Here is a 20,256-nt window from a genome sequence, read left to right as displayed (position 1 = left end):
GATTGATCTCATTTCTGTGCACTGAGGACAAGCAAGTCCTAGGTTACAAACTGAACTCTCCAATGCAAGAACAAGATGCATTTCTTCCTTTAGGAGGTGCTATTGTCACAAGAAAAGAAAAAGGTTTCAGTTTTGTTTTTGCATGTGGGTGGGTAATTGTCAGGTTATCATCGTTTGGATACACTATATTTTTAATATGCTAGTTGTGATAATTTCATGCCAAATAAAAATGTCCATAGTCATATTTTATGTTCCTAAAGTAACAGAATGACTTTCAATCTAGAAAACAAAAGAAATGCTAATGTAGCATTTTTTTCAATTTTTCCGAAAATTTCCGTTTCCCCCCTATAATAAGCGGGAGAGTCTCAGTGCCCCATTAGAGCCAAAAAATTCACAGCAACGGTGGAACGCAAGCCCTCCCCCTGTCACAAGGTCAGACAGATAACTCAGTCTGGCAGCACTGGTTCTCGCGGTCTCCCTATCGCTGTTTACAGCAAGTGGCAGAGCAGCAAGCAAGGAGGCATGCGCCGTAGCGCCAGGGTCAGAGAAGGGAACAAGCAAAACATGGCAGCTAGCTGACAGTTATTCTGTTTGTAATAATTGTTTGGATACACTATATGTTTAATATGCCAGTTGTGATAATTTCATGCCAAGTAAAAATGTCCACTGTCATATCTTATGTTCCTAAAGTAACAGAATGACTTTCAATCCGGAAAAGAAAAAAGAAGTGCTAATGTGGCATTTTTTAAATTTTTCCGAAAATTTCCGTTTCCCCCCGGAAAAAAAACAGGTTTTTTTCCGAGCTTCAGAATTTCCAGAAATTTCACATCTCTACTCGCTCTGTGCCTTACTGATAAACAATAGTTTAACCTTACTAAGGTGAACTCTCACTCCCACAGTTACAGATGCTTGAGCCTCATTGGTTGTTTTTTTTCTTTATGATTAATTATACAGAATTATTATTATATCATTATAATTATATCATTTATATGGTATAAAATTGATATAATTATAAAGAATAACTGTAATTGAATTAGTTGTGCAGTATGTAGAAAGGTGAAATTTGTTTTGTTTTTTTAAAATTGCCCACGTGTGGGCAAAATTTATTAGTTTTTTAGATATTACAGAAAGAAAAAAAAAGAAAGAGCAGTGCATTTTAACATATCTAGCCAAAGATCTCGCTCACAACATCATTTTTTTACGCAGATTACCATTTCCCCCCTTATCTTGGTTATATTTCATTACATATACCTTTAAACCAAAATTCTATTCCCAATAACTAATTTAGCTATATCCTATCTGCTATATTTCATTTTATCTATAATATACTAATATTTATCTATTTTCTATAAAAGAGAAAAAAATAAAGGTGAAAAGGAACAGATATATCTGAGTAACATTTCTAGTTGAAGTATATATTTCTTCCATGTTAGCATTCTAGTCCCTTTGAATTTTCTTTCACATTTTGACACAGCTTTCAAGCCTAAACATAGTAGTTTTTATTTTCCCCGCAATCTCATCTCCCTCACTAATACTGCCAAGAAAAGCAAATTAAAGAGAAAAAAAAATTAAATCGTTACAGAACCTCTAGCTAAGGAGCCCATTAATTATATTTGGTACAAATGAAACTCCAGACACTCGGATCGCTTCAAATGGCATCTAGGAATAACAAAGTGGGAGTTCCTCTTTGCATACTTTGAACTCTTTAGGTAGTTTTTCTAGCGGCACTCAGTCACAATGCTTACCTTTCGTTCTAGCAAATATGTCAAAACAGATTTCACGCGCATTAAATGTAAGCATGCAGTATGGTTATATGCAGGGCTTTTTTTGTAGAAAAAGCCCAGCAGGAACTCATTAGCATAATAGGCCATACCCAACAGCAGGAACTCGTTAGCATATTAGGCCACACCCTGACAGCACAGCTCATTTGCATATTAGGCCACATCCCCGTGTTACCAGAAGTGTGGTCATCCAGCAACATCCACCTATTGCTTCTTATTCTCTTTACCTTGTCAAAACCCAGGGCTTTTTGCATGTTAGGCCACACATCCCTAATTGTAGCCAATCCTAATGAGTTTCTGCTGTTGGGTGTGGCCTATTATGCTAATGAGTCCCTGGTGGGCGTGGCCAACTTGGGAGCCAGCCGGAACTCCGTTCCTGTGCGTTCCTGCCCCAAAATAGCCCTGATTATATTGCTGAGGTAAAATTGTCGTCATGGTGCTCTCTGATTTGAGGGAGGAGGCTGAGAAGGCAGCCATGCACAGACTGCTACTTTGAGCTGGAGATTACTGTGTACAGTTCTGGTCACCGCACCTTAAAAAGACGCATTGGGAAAAGTGCAGAAAAGGGCCACTAAAATGGTTAAGGGGATGGAACACTTTCCCTATAAGAAAGGTTAAAGAGGTTAGGGCTCTTTAGCTTGGAGAAACGACGACTGAGGGGTGGCATGATCGAGGTTTACAAAATTATGCATGGGATAGAGAAGGTAGAGAAAGAAGTACTTTCCTCCCTTTCTCACAAAACAAGAACTCGTGGGCACTCGATAAAACTAATGGAGTAGTAGATTTAAAACAGGTGAAAGGAAATATTTCTTCACCCAAAGAGTAATTAACATGGATTCATTTTTGCGGGAAGTGGTGGTGGCTACTGGAGTTCTGGCCCCACTGGTGAACCTCCTGATGGCGGCTGGATTTAGGTTTGGCCACTGTGTGACACCAAGTGTTGGACTGGATGGGCCATTGACCTGATCCTTGTGTATTTTAACACATGGTTCCAGTGGATAACAACTAACTTTAGGCATGAGAACTCCCGCTTCATTAACATCATTTCACTGTTTAGTCTCCCCGTTCTTATCATCACCCATTATCATCTTATCCTCCAATGCCTCTCCTTTTAAAGATGCTTGGTTAATGCCAATTAAGTTTTTGTAAACCCCTCCCAATCTGGAAATTATGGCCGATTGATCTATAGGGAGGGATGTGAAATTTTGTAGCAACAGTTTTCCCCCCTCTATATTTTCAAGCCAGTCATTATCCTCTTCGATGCACGGCCCTTTACTCAGGCTCATTTCCAAACCCTGCCGATGGCATATCTCCAGGGCAGATTCCATAAATCCCCTGTGGATCAGCGCCTCTGCTTCTGCAACCTAAACCAGGTGGACGACATTATGCAGTCTATGCTATATTGTCCTCACTACAAGTCCATTCACAAGAAATTGTTGTACCCGCTTCTTATTAATTTATCCAGCTCAGTGGAGGAATGTTTACATTTTTTACTAGCCGATGTTATCCCAAAGGTTACTCATAAGGTAGCTATTTTTATTTTTCTCGCAATAGACATAAGGAAGAAATTAACCTTGAGTACATCTATTAGAATCTTAGCTAAATTATCGATTTTATATTTTAGGATTTTGCATATATGTCTTATTAACCTTATATATGTAAGTTGTAAATTTGTAAAATTTACTTTGCCATGATGGGTAGTTTTTAATCTTGTTCTGAATTTATTGTATGTTGTGGAGATTTTGTTGAGATGTTATGGCCTACAGCTACATCAGTAAATCATTACCATTACTATTACTAAAGGCGGCGGGGGGGGGTTGTAGAAAAAGCCCAGCAGGAACTCATTAGCATAATAGGCCACACCCAAAGCAGAAACTCATCAGCATATTAGGCCACACCCCCTGATATCACAGCTCATTAGCTTATTAGGCCACACCTCCGTGTTACCAGAAGTGTGGTCATCCAGCCACACCCACCTTTTGCTCCTTATTCTGTTTACCTTGTTTGTTGTCAAAACCCAGGGCTTTTTTTGTAGCAGGAACCCCTTTGCATGTTAGGCCACACACCCCTACTGTAGCCAATCCTAATGAGTTTCTGGTGTTGGGTGTGGCCTGTTATGCTAATGAGCTCCTGCTGGGCGTGGCCAACTCGGGAGCCAGCCGGAACTCAGTTCCTGTGCGTTCCTGCCCAAAAATAGCCCTGACTAAAGGATCTAAAGTAAAGCATTGACCTGATCCAACACAGCTTCTCTTATGTTCTTCTTATGAGAAGAATAGAGAATGAATTGGCAAACTGTTATCTCCCCTCCCCCTGCCCTTCAGTTGGCATGTACCCCACTGGTGAAGGAAATGCTGCTGCAGTTGTTGATATTTATTCTAGTGTGAGAAACTTCATACTTCACTGCAGGCATTTCTGCTGTTTCAGTCATAGCAGCAAAAGGGAAAGCCTCTTCCTGTGTAACAACCAACTTGCCATGTGGTTATCCCAAGTTCTCTCCTGGTTATTCAGATCTGCTTTAAACCGTTGAAGCATGTTTCAATATATGTATTATGTAAAATGGAAACAGTGCGTGTCCTCACGCTGAGCATCAAATTTAAATTTGATGTCGGCACCAGCACACGCAGCATTTGTACCTGCCCACAAACTCCAGATCTGTAGTCTGGAAGTATGCAATGCCAGTGGGCAAATGTCGAAACTGCCCACAACTCAAATGATATGCAATACTGTAGGGGATGGGCAAGAACCTTAACATTCAGGTCCAGGGCAGTTTCCAACCCGAACTGAGCCAAAAAATGCCCAAATCAAACCAGCCAGTTTGGTGTAGTGGTTAAGCACGTGGACTCTAATCTGGGAGAACAGGGTTTGATTCCCCACTCCTCCACTTGCACCTGGCTGGGTGACCTTGGGCAAGCCGTAGTTCTGATAAGAACTGTTCTTGAAAAAGAGCCGTTTCTGTCAAGAGCTCTCTCAGCCCCACCTACCTCACAGGGTGTCTGTTGTGGGGAGAGGAAGGGAAAGGGGTTTGTAAGCGGCTCTGAGACACCCTTGGGTAGTGAAGGGTGGGGTATAAATCCAATCTCTTCTCTTCTTCTTCCAGCTGTGGCAATCTGCGCTGGGGGGGGATCGTCCGGGAAAGGTTAAGTGGCTGGCAGCCATTTAACCCGTCTGTTTTGCCCCCCCCCCCCCGCTTCGAAGCGGGGATTGTGAAACGACAGGTTTCATGGTTGCCAGCCATTTAAACCTAACAGCTGACGGGTCGACCAGCCCCACTGCTAGGTTTAAATGGGTGGCAGCCATTTCAGTGCTTCATTTCATCCCCCCCCCCCTGTTTCCAAGCTTCCAAGGAGGAGTACTGGAATGGCTGCCGGCCACTTAAACCTGACAGGTGAGGAGCAGACCTGGGCCGCTCAGCTGTTGGGTTTAAATGGCCCAAACAGCCTAACTGAAATGGACAAAAGCACAGGATATGTTCGGGGAAGCTGCCTTCCCCGAACTGGGCCGAATTCATACCGAATTTTGGCTCATAAACTGTTTGTGCCCATCCCTGTGAGGCTGTGTGCATGGAACCTCCCTGTCCTCATGTTTAAATTAGGCCTCGATCAATAAGTGCATTGTTCTGAGGTAGTGTGTCTTTAACAGGGGCAAGAGAGAATGCTGGTACCGGTAGATTCTGTTGCAGTTGGAACTGAAAATGGAGAATCCTGGACAGATTGAGAAAGGGTTTAAAAAGTTATGGCTGCCGTCGCTGTTCTCGGCTCGCCCGCGGGGGGGGGGGGGGGGGGGGGAACACTGGCCTGAGAAGGGAGGAGCTATGGAAGCAACTGGACACATAACCATGGAAAATCCAACTTTCAGTTTGTCGTGTGGGTTGGAGTTGGATGGGGGTTGGGGGTGGCCCTGCTTAATCACCCTCAACCAGATGACCCAAGGTAGCGGATTCAGAAATGTTGTGATCTCAGTTGTATTAGTCACTTATGTGTTTGGAAATTAGTTGTGGTTAGAGGGGAAATACAGATTCCCTGCCTAGAACAGGGTCATTTGGCTGGATTCCTGCCCATCTCCCCCAGGGATAACCAAAAATGAAGCTTCTATGCTTGTGAAATAAACCCAAATGCTTTTAAGGTTTAGGGAGCTTTCTGCTTCCTTCTTATTAGGAGCCGACGTGTCAGCGGAATATGCTGAGAGGTTTCCTCTAGAGCCAAAGAGGCCAAAATCCCATTGACAGTTAGGGGGAAATCTACCAAAAGGGCGGGAATGCAGCCAAATATCAGCCTCTGAAGGTGAGTTGCGACAGGTAAGGCAAAAACATTAGAGGAATGCCAAGTTGGGACACAGATCCTTTTAAAGTGCTTTAGTGCAAGTTCGTTTAGCAGCGAGAGTAGGGCAATGTAACGTTGATCATGTATGTTTGTTGAAGCTGGTACCACTGAGCTGAGGTTCTGAACTTTGAGTGCGCAAATCGCAGTGCGCTAGAACTATGTTGCTTGGTCATGTTTCAGAGTATGCATTATAGTCAATTTGTTTGCTGGTACTTGGCTCAGGCCTTGCTTGACCAACACTTGTACCACTCAGTTGATCCGAAGGAAAATTTATTGGGAAGGCTGTTTCCTGTATTAAGAAAAAAAAAAAGGCAGAGTATCTATTAGGCTTGTCTTTATATTACAATAGTAGCCTTGTCATGGAGTCTATGAGAGTTCGTAGAGGGGTATGTATATATTTTCAGTCACAGGCGGGGGTCAATCATCTCCAGCAGCTTTCTGTGGCATTAACAGGCCTCACTTGCTGAAGTGGCTGCTGATCGCGCTATCCAATGTGGCCTCGACTTGGAGAGCAGGTGTTGCCTTTTCTTCAACAAGATCAGGGCCGTGTGCTTGACTCTTTCCACTCCCCATGTTATTGTCACAGCGAGAAGGTGAGCCTCAAGGCTGAGTGAGGATTTTAAGCCGGGTCTCCTCAGTTCTAGTCTGACAATTCTAGCCACTCCACCACACGGCCTCCTGTTCAAAATTGGGTTTCAGAGATTTTTCCAGGAGAGGAACGTTTAATACGTATCTCACCTGTCCTCCAAGGAACTCTGTGTGCACCCCTCATCCTCTTCTCTTGCGAAAGTTGCGAGCCAGGGGTGAGTAGAAGGAATATTGCGTAAGTGTTGGTGGTACTATGTAGATTTGTAAAAATTAAAAGCAGTAGATTTTAGCAAAGTCCTTTCAAGACAGAGAGGAGGAGCCTTAAAGGGTCAGATCTACGAGATCAGATGGCTGTCACCAGGGGTCATTTCATAGAAAAAGAGGTACAGGAGCTCATTTGCATAACTTATTTGCATATGCCAGACCCCCTGACATCACCGGAAGTGTGTCAGAAGGCAACACCCACCGCTCAGGCTCCACTGGACTGTTTTGGATTGCTAGCTATTGGGGGGGGGGAACGTGCAGATCTGTCCTTGCAGAGGAGGGAGAGCTTGTACCTGAATAAAACCTGGTCTTAAAGGTGCCACTGGACTGTTTTGGGCCAGGGGGGCTGGGGGGGGGCTCTGCAACTTACCTGGCTGCTTCTTGCTCTGACTGAGGGCTGCTGGGAGCAGGGGGTGGGGCTTGTTGCATGTGCCCGCTCCCTGGGGTCTTTACTGCCGGAGCTCCGCTCCTGTGCGCTCCTGCAGGAAATGACCCCTGGCTGTCACCATTGTATTGAAGTACAAGGTAGAAGAAATTGTTCTGTGACGATTCATATGTATGAGCGAGCCAGAGTAAGCATTCCTCCTGTTGGAAAAAAGGGAACACAAAGTGCTGAATGCCGGTGGAAATAATAATAATAATAATAATAATAATAATAATAATCATCTCATTTATAGCTTACCTTGCTCACTGAGACTCGAGGCAGATTACAAAATATGAAAAACAAATCCAGCCAAACAGCACACATCTAATACAGCAAAACCGTGCTGGAGCTGGAAGACAATGCAAAGGAATAATAAAAAAGCAGTCACTGGAGGCCCTACTGAAGAAAGTGTCACAAGATTAGAAGGTATTAAATGGACATTAAACGGCAGTGCATGTGTAATAAATATTGCAATATACCACAGTGCTATCCCTTAGAGGCAACCTCCCGAGCTGATCTGTTATACCACACTTCTGACCCCTTTCTCAAAAGGCCCTTTGGAACATTTCTCTTTTGTGCATTTTGTAAAACGATAGCAGCACGGGGAGCCTTCCCGATAGCCTCAGGCCGTCTTAAGGCTACGCTCTTAAACTTAGGGTAGACATGGACCCAGTGAGGTAGGGAGAAAGCCAAGATACTGGAAATGACTTCCGGAAAGTCCGTACTACCCTTCTAGTTCCAGGTCACAATAAATAGGCATGCTATTGCATAGTTGTAGATGTCTTAGCATTTGAATTAATGAGATGCTGCTAGTGTTGTGTGTACGCCGCCAAAATTCTCTCTGTATTCTGCAGCCTGCTTTCATTTGTGCAAAGGAACAAGGTACACAGGCAGATTTTTACCGCTTGCCTGTAGTTACATAATGTGCCCCGTATTTTTTTTAATAACAAATTAAACCTTCCAACAGGCTTTTAAAGCCTTCCGCCTAGGAAGGGGCCCTTAATTATTTATTTTCCTGCCTATATAACTATACTTGGTTCAGTACTCTATTCGTACTCTATGTAAGCCTCTCCTTCTGAAAACAGTAGCCTACCGGAGTGCAGTTACTCTTGATTTCCTATACTGAACCATGCAACTGCTCCATGCTTATAGAGCTGTAGCTCTAGGGTTTGTATTCTATAACTCTCTTTGGCCAAGCGGAATCCTGTGACTCTATTCCACTAAGTTTTCCTCCAATGGAGAATTACTTCTAATGGACAAAGGCTTCAGCTGATGAAGAAAAGTCTTTATTTGTGGAAGGGAGTCTTTCTCTGTTGGAGGAAACCTTTGTGAGGGTAATGATAGTATCCAGTCCTATATCTGCATAGAGCTCTCATGTTAAAAGCGCCTTTGTTCTGATGTGCCTAGTCTAGTATGGGCCCATAATTCTGAAACTAGAAATGGCATTCCATGTATAACTTCCAGAAGGAGCGGGCCTGCCTTGATAACTGAGCCTGAAGCTGAGCCAGCACCTGTGCCTGACCTGTTGGGGAGCATTTTGTCTGGACAAAGTCTTCTTATGATGAGTGGCTCCGATGTCGTGATTAACAGAGATGGATCTCTAACTGCAAAGAAAACAGGTGAGGATTTTTGGCTTCAGTCCTAAATTACAAACATGATTGGTTGAATCGACCAAAAGAAATTTGTTCCTCTCCTAACAGTAGTTCTAAAAATTTTAATGTACCGTTTCCAGTTTTTGAAGATCATGACATGCCTGGTACTGCACCCTAAAGAAATTACATCATATGCATAAATCAGTAAGCAGTTTATGCTGGAAGGAGTGCGGTTTTGAAGGCACCTTTATTCAGTGTTGGCGGTCTTGTAGGCATGTTCAATGATACTGGGGAAAAAATAGTGTTATATAAAGCATACAACTGTGGTTGATTTACCTTTTGAACCAGAAGTCCTTTTATTAGAGAGCCAGTTTGGTGTAGTGGTTAAGCGCACGGACTCTAATCTGGGAGACCCGGGTTTGATTCCCCACTCCTCCACTTGCACCTGGCTGGATGACCTTGGGCAAGCCATAGTTCTGATAAGAGCTGTCCTTGAAAAAGAGCAGTTTCTGTCAGAGCTCTCTCAGCCCCACCTACCTCACAGGGTGTCTGTTGTGGGGAGGGGAAGGGGAAGGAGTTTGTAAGCCGCTCTGAGACACCTTTGGGTAGGGAAGGGCGGGGTATAAATCCAATCTCCTCCTCCTCCTCCTCCTCCTCCACTTCTTCCTCTTCTTCCTCCTCCTCCTCCTCTTCCTCTTCCTCTTCTTCTTCTTCTTCCTCCTCCTCCTCCTCCTCTTCCTCCTCTTCCTCCTCTTCTTCCTCTTCTTCTTCTTCTTCTTCTTCTTCTTCTTCTTCTTCTTCTTGCAGCACTGGACAAATCGAACATGTGGTCCCTTGTTTGCTTGCTGTTAGTGGCAGCACAGATTGCAATCGCCTCAAAGTGGCATTCCAACAACGTTCCATCAGTGTCTCTATCGTTTGAGAAAATATGAGACCAATTTATAATGGGTAAAATAGCAGAAAGTCACAAACATAATACGTTAAGAGGAGATAATCTCCGATTTTACAGAAATATAGTTCCCAGTCTTGACCGATTCTGCCTCACGTGAAATCATTCCTAACAATGTTGAATATCAAAAAATGTTAACCTTTTGACATAATGAAAGTATTTTAGTACTTGGCAGTTTATGTCCTGGTTGTTGACTTTTATGCTCCTATGCTGAGGCTATTAGATTAAAGGTAAAGGTTCCCTTGCTCGAAAGCCAGTCGAATCCGACTCTAGGGTTGCGGTGCTCATCTCCGTTTCAAAGCCGAAGAGCCAGCTCTGTCCGAAGACATTTCCGTGGTCATGTGGCCGGCATGACTAAACACCCTTTCCCTTTCGAGCAAGGGAAACCTTTACCTTTACCTTTAATTTGACATTAAACGAATAGAATTTAGTTTCACTTTGGTGTTTGTAAATAATAGGAAAGCTTAATATTTCTCTTTCTTTTCAGTCCCATTGATGCATAGCAATTCAGTGAGTAATTCAAGAGCAGAGGAGAGCTTGGAAGGCACTACCCAGCCTGATGCAGCATGTTTGGGGACTGCAGTTAGTAATCCTGGTGCTGAGTCTTCGGTTTCGTCACGACTGAACCCTAACTCCAGCTCTACCACCTCAAATACTTGTTTGTCACCCCCACCTTCGTTAAACATGGCAAACAAAGCAGCAAGTCCATTGCAGACTACACCTGGAAGAGCACCTGTTCGATTTGAATATTCAATGACTCCAAGATCTGTTCAGGCTCAGAATCTGGCACATTTGAATAGATGTGGTCCCAAACTGGGCGAAGTATCCAGATTTAATGGCAGCTCTAAACTGCCTGTGGGCCCATATTCTGCATCTTCCAAGTCATTGCACAATACCGTCCGTTCAGTCTCAAAAACGGCACCCGTGACGCAGCCTCTAAAACCTGCTCCTAAAAGGCTTGATATCTCTGAACTTCCCAGGATACCAAAGATTAAAAAGGAAGCAAATAGCGGGCATTTGGAATCACAGTCTGCCAGGGATCGAAGTGGTGACATTCCCAGCGCCTGTATAACACAGTTGACTGGCAAGGGGAGCACAAACCAGCCAGTCGGAGGTAGTAAAATGAAAGGCGGCACACCAGGTGCCCCCCAGAGGCAAGCGCATGCGAGTGGAGGTACTCCTGCTGCAAATGCCGCTGCCCGTGGCACTTCCTCAGTTCCTCCATCAAGAGGGAAGGTTGGAAGTTCTTCCTTTGAGAGCTTTAAAATCAACATCCCTGGAAATGTTGGGCATTCCAGCAGACTGTGTAATCCTGGATTCTGCAATACTTTCCGGCCTGTTGACAATAAAGTGCAACAGAAAGAGAATCCTTCACCCCTCTTTTCTCTGAAAAAAACAAAACCGGTCAAAAGTGAAATGTATGATCCTTTTGATCCAACGGGGTCTGATTCAAGTTCTGCAAATAGCAGCCCTGAAAGGTTGCCTCTTACCAATATCACCAGGACAATATCCATCACAAGTCCAAAAGTCCAGACATTCCAAACAGTGCGCCGTATTACCCCTTACACGCTGGAGAACATCTTTGGGTCAGGGGCAGAATCGTCTGATGTGCAGTCGAGTAACACAGAGTCTAATGATGATGTAGTGATTAGAGAGAGGCTGGTGGAGCAGATCTCTGATACGGAAGAAGAAAAAATGGACGAAGAACAATTATCAAGTACACCCTGTACTTCCTCTGCCATCAAGCAAGAAGTTACTGATGTAAAGCACTTACATAAAGAAAGCTCTTGGATAGGTTTTGAAGATGATGAGAGTAAATCTAGAGTGAAAATGGACGTGGGCTGTCCTGCAAGTGAGAATGAGCCGCAAAATACACTTAAAAATGAGCCATCTGAGAAACTGTTACTATCATGCTCCCCATCAAATTCCAGTTCTCTGAGCCAGAAGAAATCTAAACAGGAAAAGACAGCTGTAAAGGAATACAAGCCCACCAAGTCAAGATCTAGATCAAGGACGCATTCAAGGGAGAGAAGCTCAAGATCTACTTCTCGGTCTGGCGAAGAAAGCAGAAGCCAGAGGATTAAATCAAAGGTCAGGCAGTCATCGAGCGACCACTCCAGTAGTTGTGAGCGATCAAAAAAAAAGAAAGCAAAGGATAGAACGAAAGACAAAAAAGCGAAGAGCTCATGGCCCAAAGAACATAAGAGGTCTAGATCACGATCTGCTAGTCCAGGCAACTCTTCCTTTGAATGCTACGGAGGCCGAAAGAAAAAAAAGCATTCTGCTTCTAGGGCAAGGGAACGAGAGTGTTCCCTTTCAAGCAGTGCCGACAGAATTAAAAAGAAGAAGCACAGAAGAGGGAGAAGCTATGACCGGTATGAGAAAGAGAGGTCCTCAAGATCCCAAGAGAGGAAAATATCACGGTCTAGGTCTCCGGAGAGACGAAAAAGGAGATCAAGGTCCTCCTCTCCATCAAGATTTAGAGAACATAAAAGAACTAAATCTAAAGAGAAACAGGTGCAATCTAGGTCACGGTCCAAAGAAAGGAATCACAAGCCAAAAGAGGTGCTGCTGCTACCTCCTCAAGAGAGGGACCAGAGATCTTCAGGTGACAGCTTGAGCAGGCCTCTTGAACCTGCTCCTCCTCTGCCACAAGAGTTAGAAGATACCACGCAAGAACCTTTGAATGTTCACATAGACGTGATGCCTGCAGAAGAGGTTGCTGTAAAAGATAATCTAATAGAAACTGCTCTAGAAGAGCCCATTACAGTGGAGCAAGTCTGTGAGAAGCTTATAGATGAGGCCATTCTTTCTCAGCTGGAATGCACAGGTCCACAGACATTGCTAGACAACGTACTTTCCTCCTCCAAGAAGGAATCAACAGCAGGCCGTGATTCACCAGAGCTGAGTAGGCAAAAAGATGCGACGCCGGAGGACATTGCACTCGAGAAAGAAGATGTGTGTCCATTTCTAACAGATTCTCTTTGGAAGGAGGAGGAACGTACACAGGACGGTGAAGAGGCGACACCAACCCAGTCTTCAGCCGAAATCAAAACAGCAACAGAGGCTAAAGGTGTCGGCCTCGTCTTAGATGAGAATGCAGCTGATGTAAATAAACCTGAATTAGAGGCAGCAGCCCAAGGTCCCGTGTTGAAATCTAAAGCGTTAGTAAAAAGAGTTACATGGAATCTACAAGAGGAAGAAAGCGATACGGTGACTGTGGACAAAACACCAAGTAAGCATATTGTAGCTCTTAAAAGCATTAAAAGACGTCGTAGAAGCCATTTGAATGAAAATAATATTAATAGCTTAGCACTGAGAATAGTGGGATATTCTTCAAAACTCCCCAAAACAATTAGCAGTATTTAATATACATGTGGGGATTGAATCCTTTCACTGTAGACTGTATTGAATTTGCTAAAAGGGGTTTTGTTTTGTTTTTAAGGAGCTTTAAGTTAGGAATACAGCTTCTCTAGTGACCTGAGTATTTGAACAAATGCTTGGCAATAAAGCAATCTGTTTAAAGAAAATTGTAGAAGCCACTTTACTAATGGGATAGAAACCCTCCTAGGCAATCAGTGCTAAGACGATTAAGGGGGTTAACACTTGAGTTCTTGACTTGTTGCGATGGATTTATTGCTATCCTGAAGTGCTGTTCTTCTCTTGGGGATTATTTTTTTTTTAGGAGTGCCATTCTGCAAACAACAGAGAATGAAGGAAGGGGTCTGGAAAGCCGAGGATTTGACCCAGACATTAAATCAGGTGCAGTTATCTGAGCCTCCTCCAACCAATTATATGATTCCTGAGCCTATGTTTCCTGATATAGATCCCTCTCAGGTTGGTTGCCACGCCGGAACTCAAGTATCACGGAAGGCCATTCCACTCCATCTGTAACCTCGTTGTGCCCCACCTGGCTCTCATTGTGGAATGCTGCTCCACCTCCTTCCCTATGCACAGGGGTCATTTCGTACAAAAGGAGGTGCAGGAGCTCACTAGCATAACTCATTTGCATATGCCACACCCCCTGACATCACCGGAAGTGTGTCAGAAGGCAACACCCACCACTCAGGCTCCACTGGACTCTTTTGGATTGCTAGCTACTTACCTGGCTGCTTCTTGCTCCTCGTGGCCCGACTGAGGGCTGCTGGGAGCAGGGGGCGGGGCTTGTTGCATGCGCCCGCCCCCTGGTCTCCTTACTGCCGGAGCTCCGCTCCTGTGCGCTCCCCCGGGAAATGACCCCTGCCTATGCAGTACATTTCATACAGCCCATCCCCTTCAGTAAATCTCCTGATGCTAGTATGCCCATGCCTTCTGTTTTAAAATGGAAATAGATTTCCGCTACTTTGCAAGTAGACTTGTAATTTCCAGTAACCAGCTATAAAAACACATCGCTTATTGGATTGTGTAAAGACTGGTTTTCTTGTACTTCTTTGCCAGTTGTGAAAAAGTGGCTGACGAGCTGTTTTGAACCGGCAGCAAGTTCTGGGGAACAAACACGGCCCTTGGAATGCTTTCTTTCTTTCTTTCTTTCTTTCTTTCTTTCTTTCTTTCTTTCTTTCTTTCTTTCTTTCTTTCTCTCTTTCTCTCTTTCTCTCTTTCTCTCTTTCTCTCTTTCTCTCTTTCTCTCTTTCTCTCTTTCTCTCTCTCTCTCTCTCTCTCTCTCTTTCTCTCTCTCTCTCTCTCTCTCTCTCTCTCTCTTTCCTTCTCTCTTTCCTTCTCTCTCTCTCTTTCCTTCTCTCTTTCCTTCTCTCTTTCTTTCTTCCAGTCATAGATCAGTCACGACTGACACTCATCGTTCTCAGCACATTTGCAAACAATGACATTTCCCGGGCAGCCTGGCAGGCCGATTTCAACAGTAGAGACAATTCATAAGGAGACTTAACCAGCTGCTTCCTTGTTGATCTTGCCGAGGGGCAAAATTTGGCCACCTTAGAGGTGATTTTCTTAGAACAGTATGAAAGGGGGGGGAGATATTAAATTAATCAGATCTGCCTGGAAGATTCAATAGAATTGGAGTTATTAAAAACAGTAATAACATGGGAATAGTATAAAAACATAAACAAGAGAAAGTTAATAAATTTAGTAACATAAAATAATGTCAAAAATGGAAAACGATAAATTTTTCCCCAGCTAAAATAAGTTTTACGTTTCCTAGTAGCTAAGCAACAAAACTTTGCCACAGCGTAAGTCACTGAGCTCTGAACGTCTTCTTTTTTATATGTATATAACTTAATTTTATTGAGAAAAATATCAGTACAAAATGCAGAACAACTCTGAAAATAGAAAAACTGTGAAACCGTAAAATTTAGCGAGATTAAAGTAGTGACATCACTGTGCAATTCAAAGATTACATTTCATACTGTGTCATCTTAACTGTACCATATAACACATAGCGTCTATCTAGGTCGATAGTTTTTTCCTAAACAATTTCTTCAAGATACATAGATTATTTAATAATCTAATATGCAGGCATTAAACGGTAATGCCAAGGTCACGTATTACATCCAATGTATGTTTGTATGAAATTATAAGTTAATACGGTCAATCATATTTTGATCTAGTAGAAAAAAGCCTGTATAAAATGTATAAAATTTATAGCCATTTTTGAAATTGTGTCCATAGGGGAGGAATAAATTCCTCAGTGGTCAAGTATTCAAGGATAGGGTCCCATTTTGTCATAAATGTGGTGCCAATCGGTTTTTGTGAGGCATTGTTTATTTTGTTAGTTACACAGTCCATAAGGAACTGGTCCCATAACTTGCGGTACCACAGGTGGAGTGTGGGTGGGTTAGGGTCAGGGGTCGTTTCGTAGAAAAAGAGCTAGGGGAACTCATTAGCATAACTCATTAGCATATGCCACACCCCCTGACATCACCGGAAGTGTGTCATAAGGCCACACCCCCTGACATCACCGGAAGTGTGTCATAAGGCCACACACCCCGCCCCCAACGGTCCCGTCTTAAACCCTCTTCTCCTGCCTCCTCCTGGCTGAATGAGGGCTGGAAGCGGGGCGGCCGGAAGCAGGGGGCGGGGCTTCGTCATGTGCCCCGCCCCCCGTACCTCACCCGGGGGAACTGCGATCCCCCGCGTTCCCCCCCGAAATGACCTCTGGTTAGGGTCCTTCCAACAGGAGGCTATTGACGTGCCTGCTCTGAACGTCTTCTAAGAGGAATTTACGAAGGACTTCTGGCCTAAAGTCAAGATAAGATTGCAGAGGGCTAAATCTAGACAGAAGGGGCAGTATAAGGGCCCTTGGAATGTCTGAGGCCCTGTGCCCAGCAGTGTGGGTTTCTGACAATCTGTTCCTTTCTTTCAGGTTTACAACCAAAACCTACCTTTGACAGCACCACTGGCCTCTAGTCTGCCACCTTATGCACCTGTTAGCCAGCCCACTGTTCAGTTCATAATGCAGGGGAGCCTTCCTTTGCTTGGCTGTGTGGCGGGGCAAGGACTGACTCCGGAGCCCGGAAATCTGACCACAGCCTCGGAGCCAGGAATCCAGGCGGCTTCTACGGGAAATGCGGAGGAAGAGAAAATCATAGCTCCCAAATCCCCAGTGGAGAAAACAAAAAATGAAGAAGTGAGTGAATGTGAATGAATGGATTGGATAGTTAAGGTAGAATGTTTATAGACTGAGCTTGAAATGGATATATGGGCCTAACAATTGGCCTGCTGCATCAGACCACTTAGTCCAGCAATTCTGTCTTCAGGAGCGGTCAACTGATGCAGCAGAGGGCAGGTATGATTAGGGTTGCCAAGTGAATTTTACTCACCGGCGGGGGAGCCTTGCCGCGCTCCGGGAGCCGTCCCTCGTCGTGCACGCACGCCGCCAGCATGTCACTGGAAGTGACGCGCGACGTCGATCATGTTGAGGGTGTGGCCCCGATCGTCGGAGGGAAAACCATAGAGTTTTCCCTCCGACGATTGGGGCCACGCCCCCAACGTGATCGACATGGTTGCGTCACCTCTGGTGACGCAGCCACGCTGCGGTTCGGGGGGCGGAGTTCTCCCTGGGGCCCGATTCCGCGGCAGCGGAAATCGGGCCTCCAAAGCGGGGGTTTACCCGCCCCCACTTGGCAGCCCTAGGCATGATGGCCCTTGTTGGTGTGGTATTTGTCACCGGTGGTATATAACCACTGGACATGGAAGGTTCCATTTAACTAATGTGGCGAAAGGCAGTTGATAGACTTGGTCTCCGTGATTGTGGTCTAATACTTTTTTGACTGTAAGTGCATATTGCAGTCGCTCACGGCAAAGAATGCCATCAAAGTAGTTATTAGTTTCAGTTTTGTTTATCCTCAACCTGTTGCCAGTCAGGTTTAGTGGATGATCTTATATTCAAGTGCGTCGAGAGAATATAACTCCCCATTAATTCCATTTGGGCGACATTTTGTAATCCTGTTTCAGGTCCTTCCGAACCTGTCATCTTCCTAAACTGAAATGCTTCAATTTCTTGAGCCTACCTTCATTAAAAAAAAAAAAAGGTGTCCCATCTGTTGATAATTTTAGCTACTGGTTTTGTACCTTCTCCAGCCCACACAAGTGATTTTCATGATGGCATTATGGTACTGGATTCATGTTATGTTTTCCTCTTTTGCTCCTGTGAGCTTTCTACTCCTTTCTAAAGTGTGTCTTCCTCTTTTGTTTGAACATGTGTTTGCTTGAGTCAAATAATGTATCTCATCTTGCTACCCCTCTTCTGGTATAGAAATGTCCTTCTGGAGTTGGTCTTTTAGTATTTCCAATAACTTCAGTCACGATTACTGAATATCTTACTAGGCCCTATCCTTTATGAATAATAGCATCTGTCTCAATCCAGGGAAGATCCAGTAACAGTGTCTCCATGATGAAAATGGTCCACTTCCTCCTTCCCTTTCTTTCTTATCTCTTAGTCACTGATTCTTAAGAAGACCCCGTTCTTTATCTGATGACTACAGAACTGCCTTTCTGGGATTTAGTTCATGCAAGCAAGTAGCAGCCATGCTCTGCTTTAATACATAGGATGTTTTGACTTGAGACAGGTTTGGCTAATACAGCTTTTGTTATTGTAGTACATGAAGAAGCTTCACATGCAAGAGAGGGCTGTGGAAGAAGTGAAACTTGCAATTAAGCCCTTCTACCAGAAGAGAGAGATCACGAAGGAGGAATATAAAGATATTCTTCGGAAGGCAGTGCAAAAGGTAACAGGAGGGGAAAGCGCATGAACTGGCAGCGGTATTTGTGTCCACTAGGGGCGCTTGCTTTGACCGGGAGCTGGGCTTCAGCTGCTCACGCAAGAGAATCCCGCTCCTTCGTGCAGCCAGGCCGTGCCGATTAACGCTACGGTTTTTGAAACTGAAACTTGATCTTCTTCTTTTTTTATTGTTAGATCTGTCATAGCAAAAGTGGTGAAATCAACCCTGTGAAGGTGGCTAATCTTGTGAAGGCTTATGTCGAGAAGTACAAACATATAAGGAAACACAAGAAGACTGATGCTGAAGAAGAGCCTCGGGAAATTGCGAACTGAGAAGCTGAGACTTCAGGTGGCAAAATGGAGATGCTTCTCGCCAAGGAATTTTTCTTCCTCTACAGGAAGATGGAGATATGCAACTGCATGTTATAGAATGCTCCCCCCCACCCCACCCCCCTGGCACTGGAGGCAGTGGGACTTGCCTGCAGGACTAGAAGACTAGAGTCTCCTCTTAAATTTCACTGCAATTCAAGAACCAAAATAAGTCAGCATATCCCCCTTTGACTTGTGGAGTAGCTCTGGACAAAGAAAACTCTCTGTGTGAGTGTGTACATTTGTAGAGGGAATGCCCTATCAATTTTCATGGTTTAGTTTGATCACATTTTTTTTTGGGGGGGGGGGTGTTTCTGTGCATCTGTCCTGCTCACAGTTGAAAGCAGATATTTTTTATATACAGTATTCGGCCATGTATACTGTTCCCATTGTGTTCTTACCTATGAGAAATATGGATTCTTTAAAAATTTCTCTGAAATTGGTTTAATACTTGAACTGTGGTATTTTCAGCTTATTCAATGAGAAGTGTTCTGTCATATGGGAAATGCAGATGCACACTTAGCCTTTATAAATTCTCTTCAGAAGGTATTGCTCCTCAAGTGGCGTTTATTTATCTTTTGTAAACTGTCTTGATGAGGAACTCTGGCTTGAATTGTTGGGGGATTTCATGGCAGGAGAACTGGACTAAGTTGCACTTCCTGTGAATAATGTGCTGAAAGTGTGTTTTGAGTGTTTTGAACAAAATTGCCTTTCACGGAGGGGGAGGGGGAACAGATACTTTGCGAGCTTTCAATGGCAAACCCGAGGAATGCAACAGAAGGATGTACAAAGCAGAAATGTGACAATTTATAAAATTATTTTGAATTGTTTTAGTCCTGCAGGAGGTGTCGTTTGTTTGGGGAGTGGGGGGTTGCTGTCTCCAGTTTGTGGCAATAATCTAAAAGGAGAAAAGTATTTATTTTTACGAAGATTAGATGAGACAGACATGCACTTAACTGAGTCTTGGGGGGCAGGAAATGAGCCATGGGATTGTGTGGACCCTCCCACACTTTCCTTTATGTGCACTTGTTAGATTGATCTTAAATGCATGTAAGATGCTCTTAAATCCACTTTGGGGGTTCTGATTTAAACGTGATTGTTGAAAAGGATGTAAGAGCATCATCAAGTTTGGTTTAATCTGGGCTGGTGGATAGTGGTATGGGATGGTGAAACCAGGCAGAGGAGGACGAATGGGGACTTCCAGTCCATAAACCTCAGGGCCCTAGCTCTATTCCCTCTTTGTTTATGTGACATCTTAATAGATCCACATGCTGGCTTTCTGCACTCCCCCACCCCAGTTACTGTTATACTGGGCTTCTGCACATCTGTCTTCCCAGCTGAGTAGCTGGAGACCAGCTGTCTGGACTAGAGATGTGAAGGCCTGGAAAAATTCGGGGGGGGGACATCCCCCCCCCGTTTCCCCGCAAAAAATTGGAAAAATTGAAAAAAGAAAAGAAAAAAAATTGATTATGGAACATTTTATTTTAACATGATGAATAAAATATTTTAAGACAAGGCGTTCAGATATTTTCCAAATCATTTCTAAAAAATATGTATGGTATCAGGTTGATCTAATTTCTGTGCACTGAGGACAAGCAAGTCCTAGGTTACAAACTGAACTCTCCAATGCAAGAACAAGATGCATTTCTTCCTTTAGGAGGCGCTATTGTCACAAGAAAAGAAAAAGGTTTCAGTTTTGTTTTTGCATGTGGGTGGGTATTCTGTTTGTAATAATTGTTAGGATACACTATATTTTTAATATGCTAGTTGTGATAATTTCATGCCGACTAAAAATGT

General features: G+C 43.9%; 1 protein-coding gene across 4 annotated transcripts in view; it reads left to right on the top strand.

The window, feature by feature from the left end:
- PHRF1 (PHD and ring finger domains 1) overlaps positions 1 to 19,878 on the top strand; it is a 44,811-nt gene extending 24,933 nt beyond the window's left edge. For 2 of the 4 annotated variants that reach the window (XM_015418884.1, XM_015418882.1), the window contains exons 12-17: positions 8,841 to 8,995; positions 10,405 to 13,152; positions 13,603 to 13,754; positions 16,234 to 16,497; positions 17,969 to 18,097; positions 18,286 to 19,878. In XM_015418884.1, coding sequence (XP_015274370.1) covers positions 8,841 to 8,995; positions 10,405 to 13,152; positions 13,603 to 13,754; positions 16,234 to 16,497; positions 17,969 to 18,097; positions 18,286 to 18,423 — 3,586 coding nt within the window. In that variant the 3' untranslated portion in view covers positions 18,424 to 19,878. The remainder of the gene's footprint in view (positions 1 to 8,840; positions 8,996 to 10,404; positions 13,153 to 13,602; positions 13,755 to 16,233; positions 16,498 to 17,968; positions 18,098 to 18,285) is intronic. The other 2 variants (XM_015418883.1, XM_015418885.1) reach the window with 2 other exon arrangements.
- Positions 19,879 to 20,256: the final 378 nt, after the last annotated feature.

This window comes from Gekko japonicus, unplaced genomic scaffold (genome assembly GCF_001447785.1).
Source record: "Gekko japonicus isolate JY-2015 unplaced genomic scaffold, Gekko_japonicus_V1.1 scaffold1880, whole genome shotgun sequence".
NCBI classification, from domain to species: Eukaryota; Metazoa; Chordata; class Lepidosauria; order Squamata; family Gekkonidae; genus Gekko; species Gekko japonicus.
This window is presented reverse-complemented; position numbering and strand designations above follow the sequence as displayed.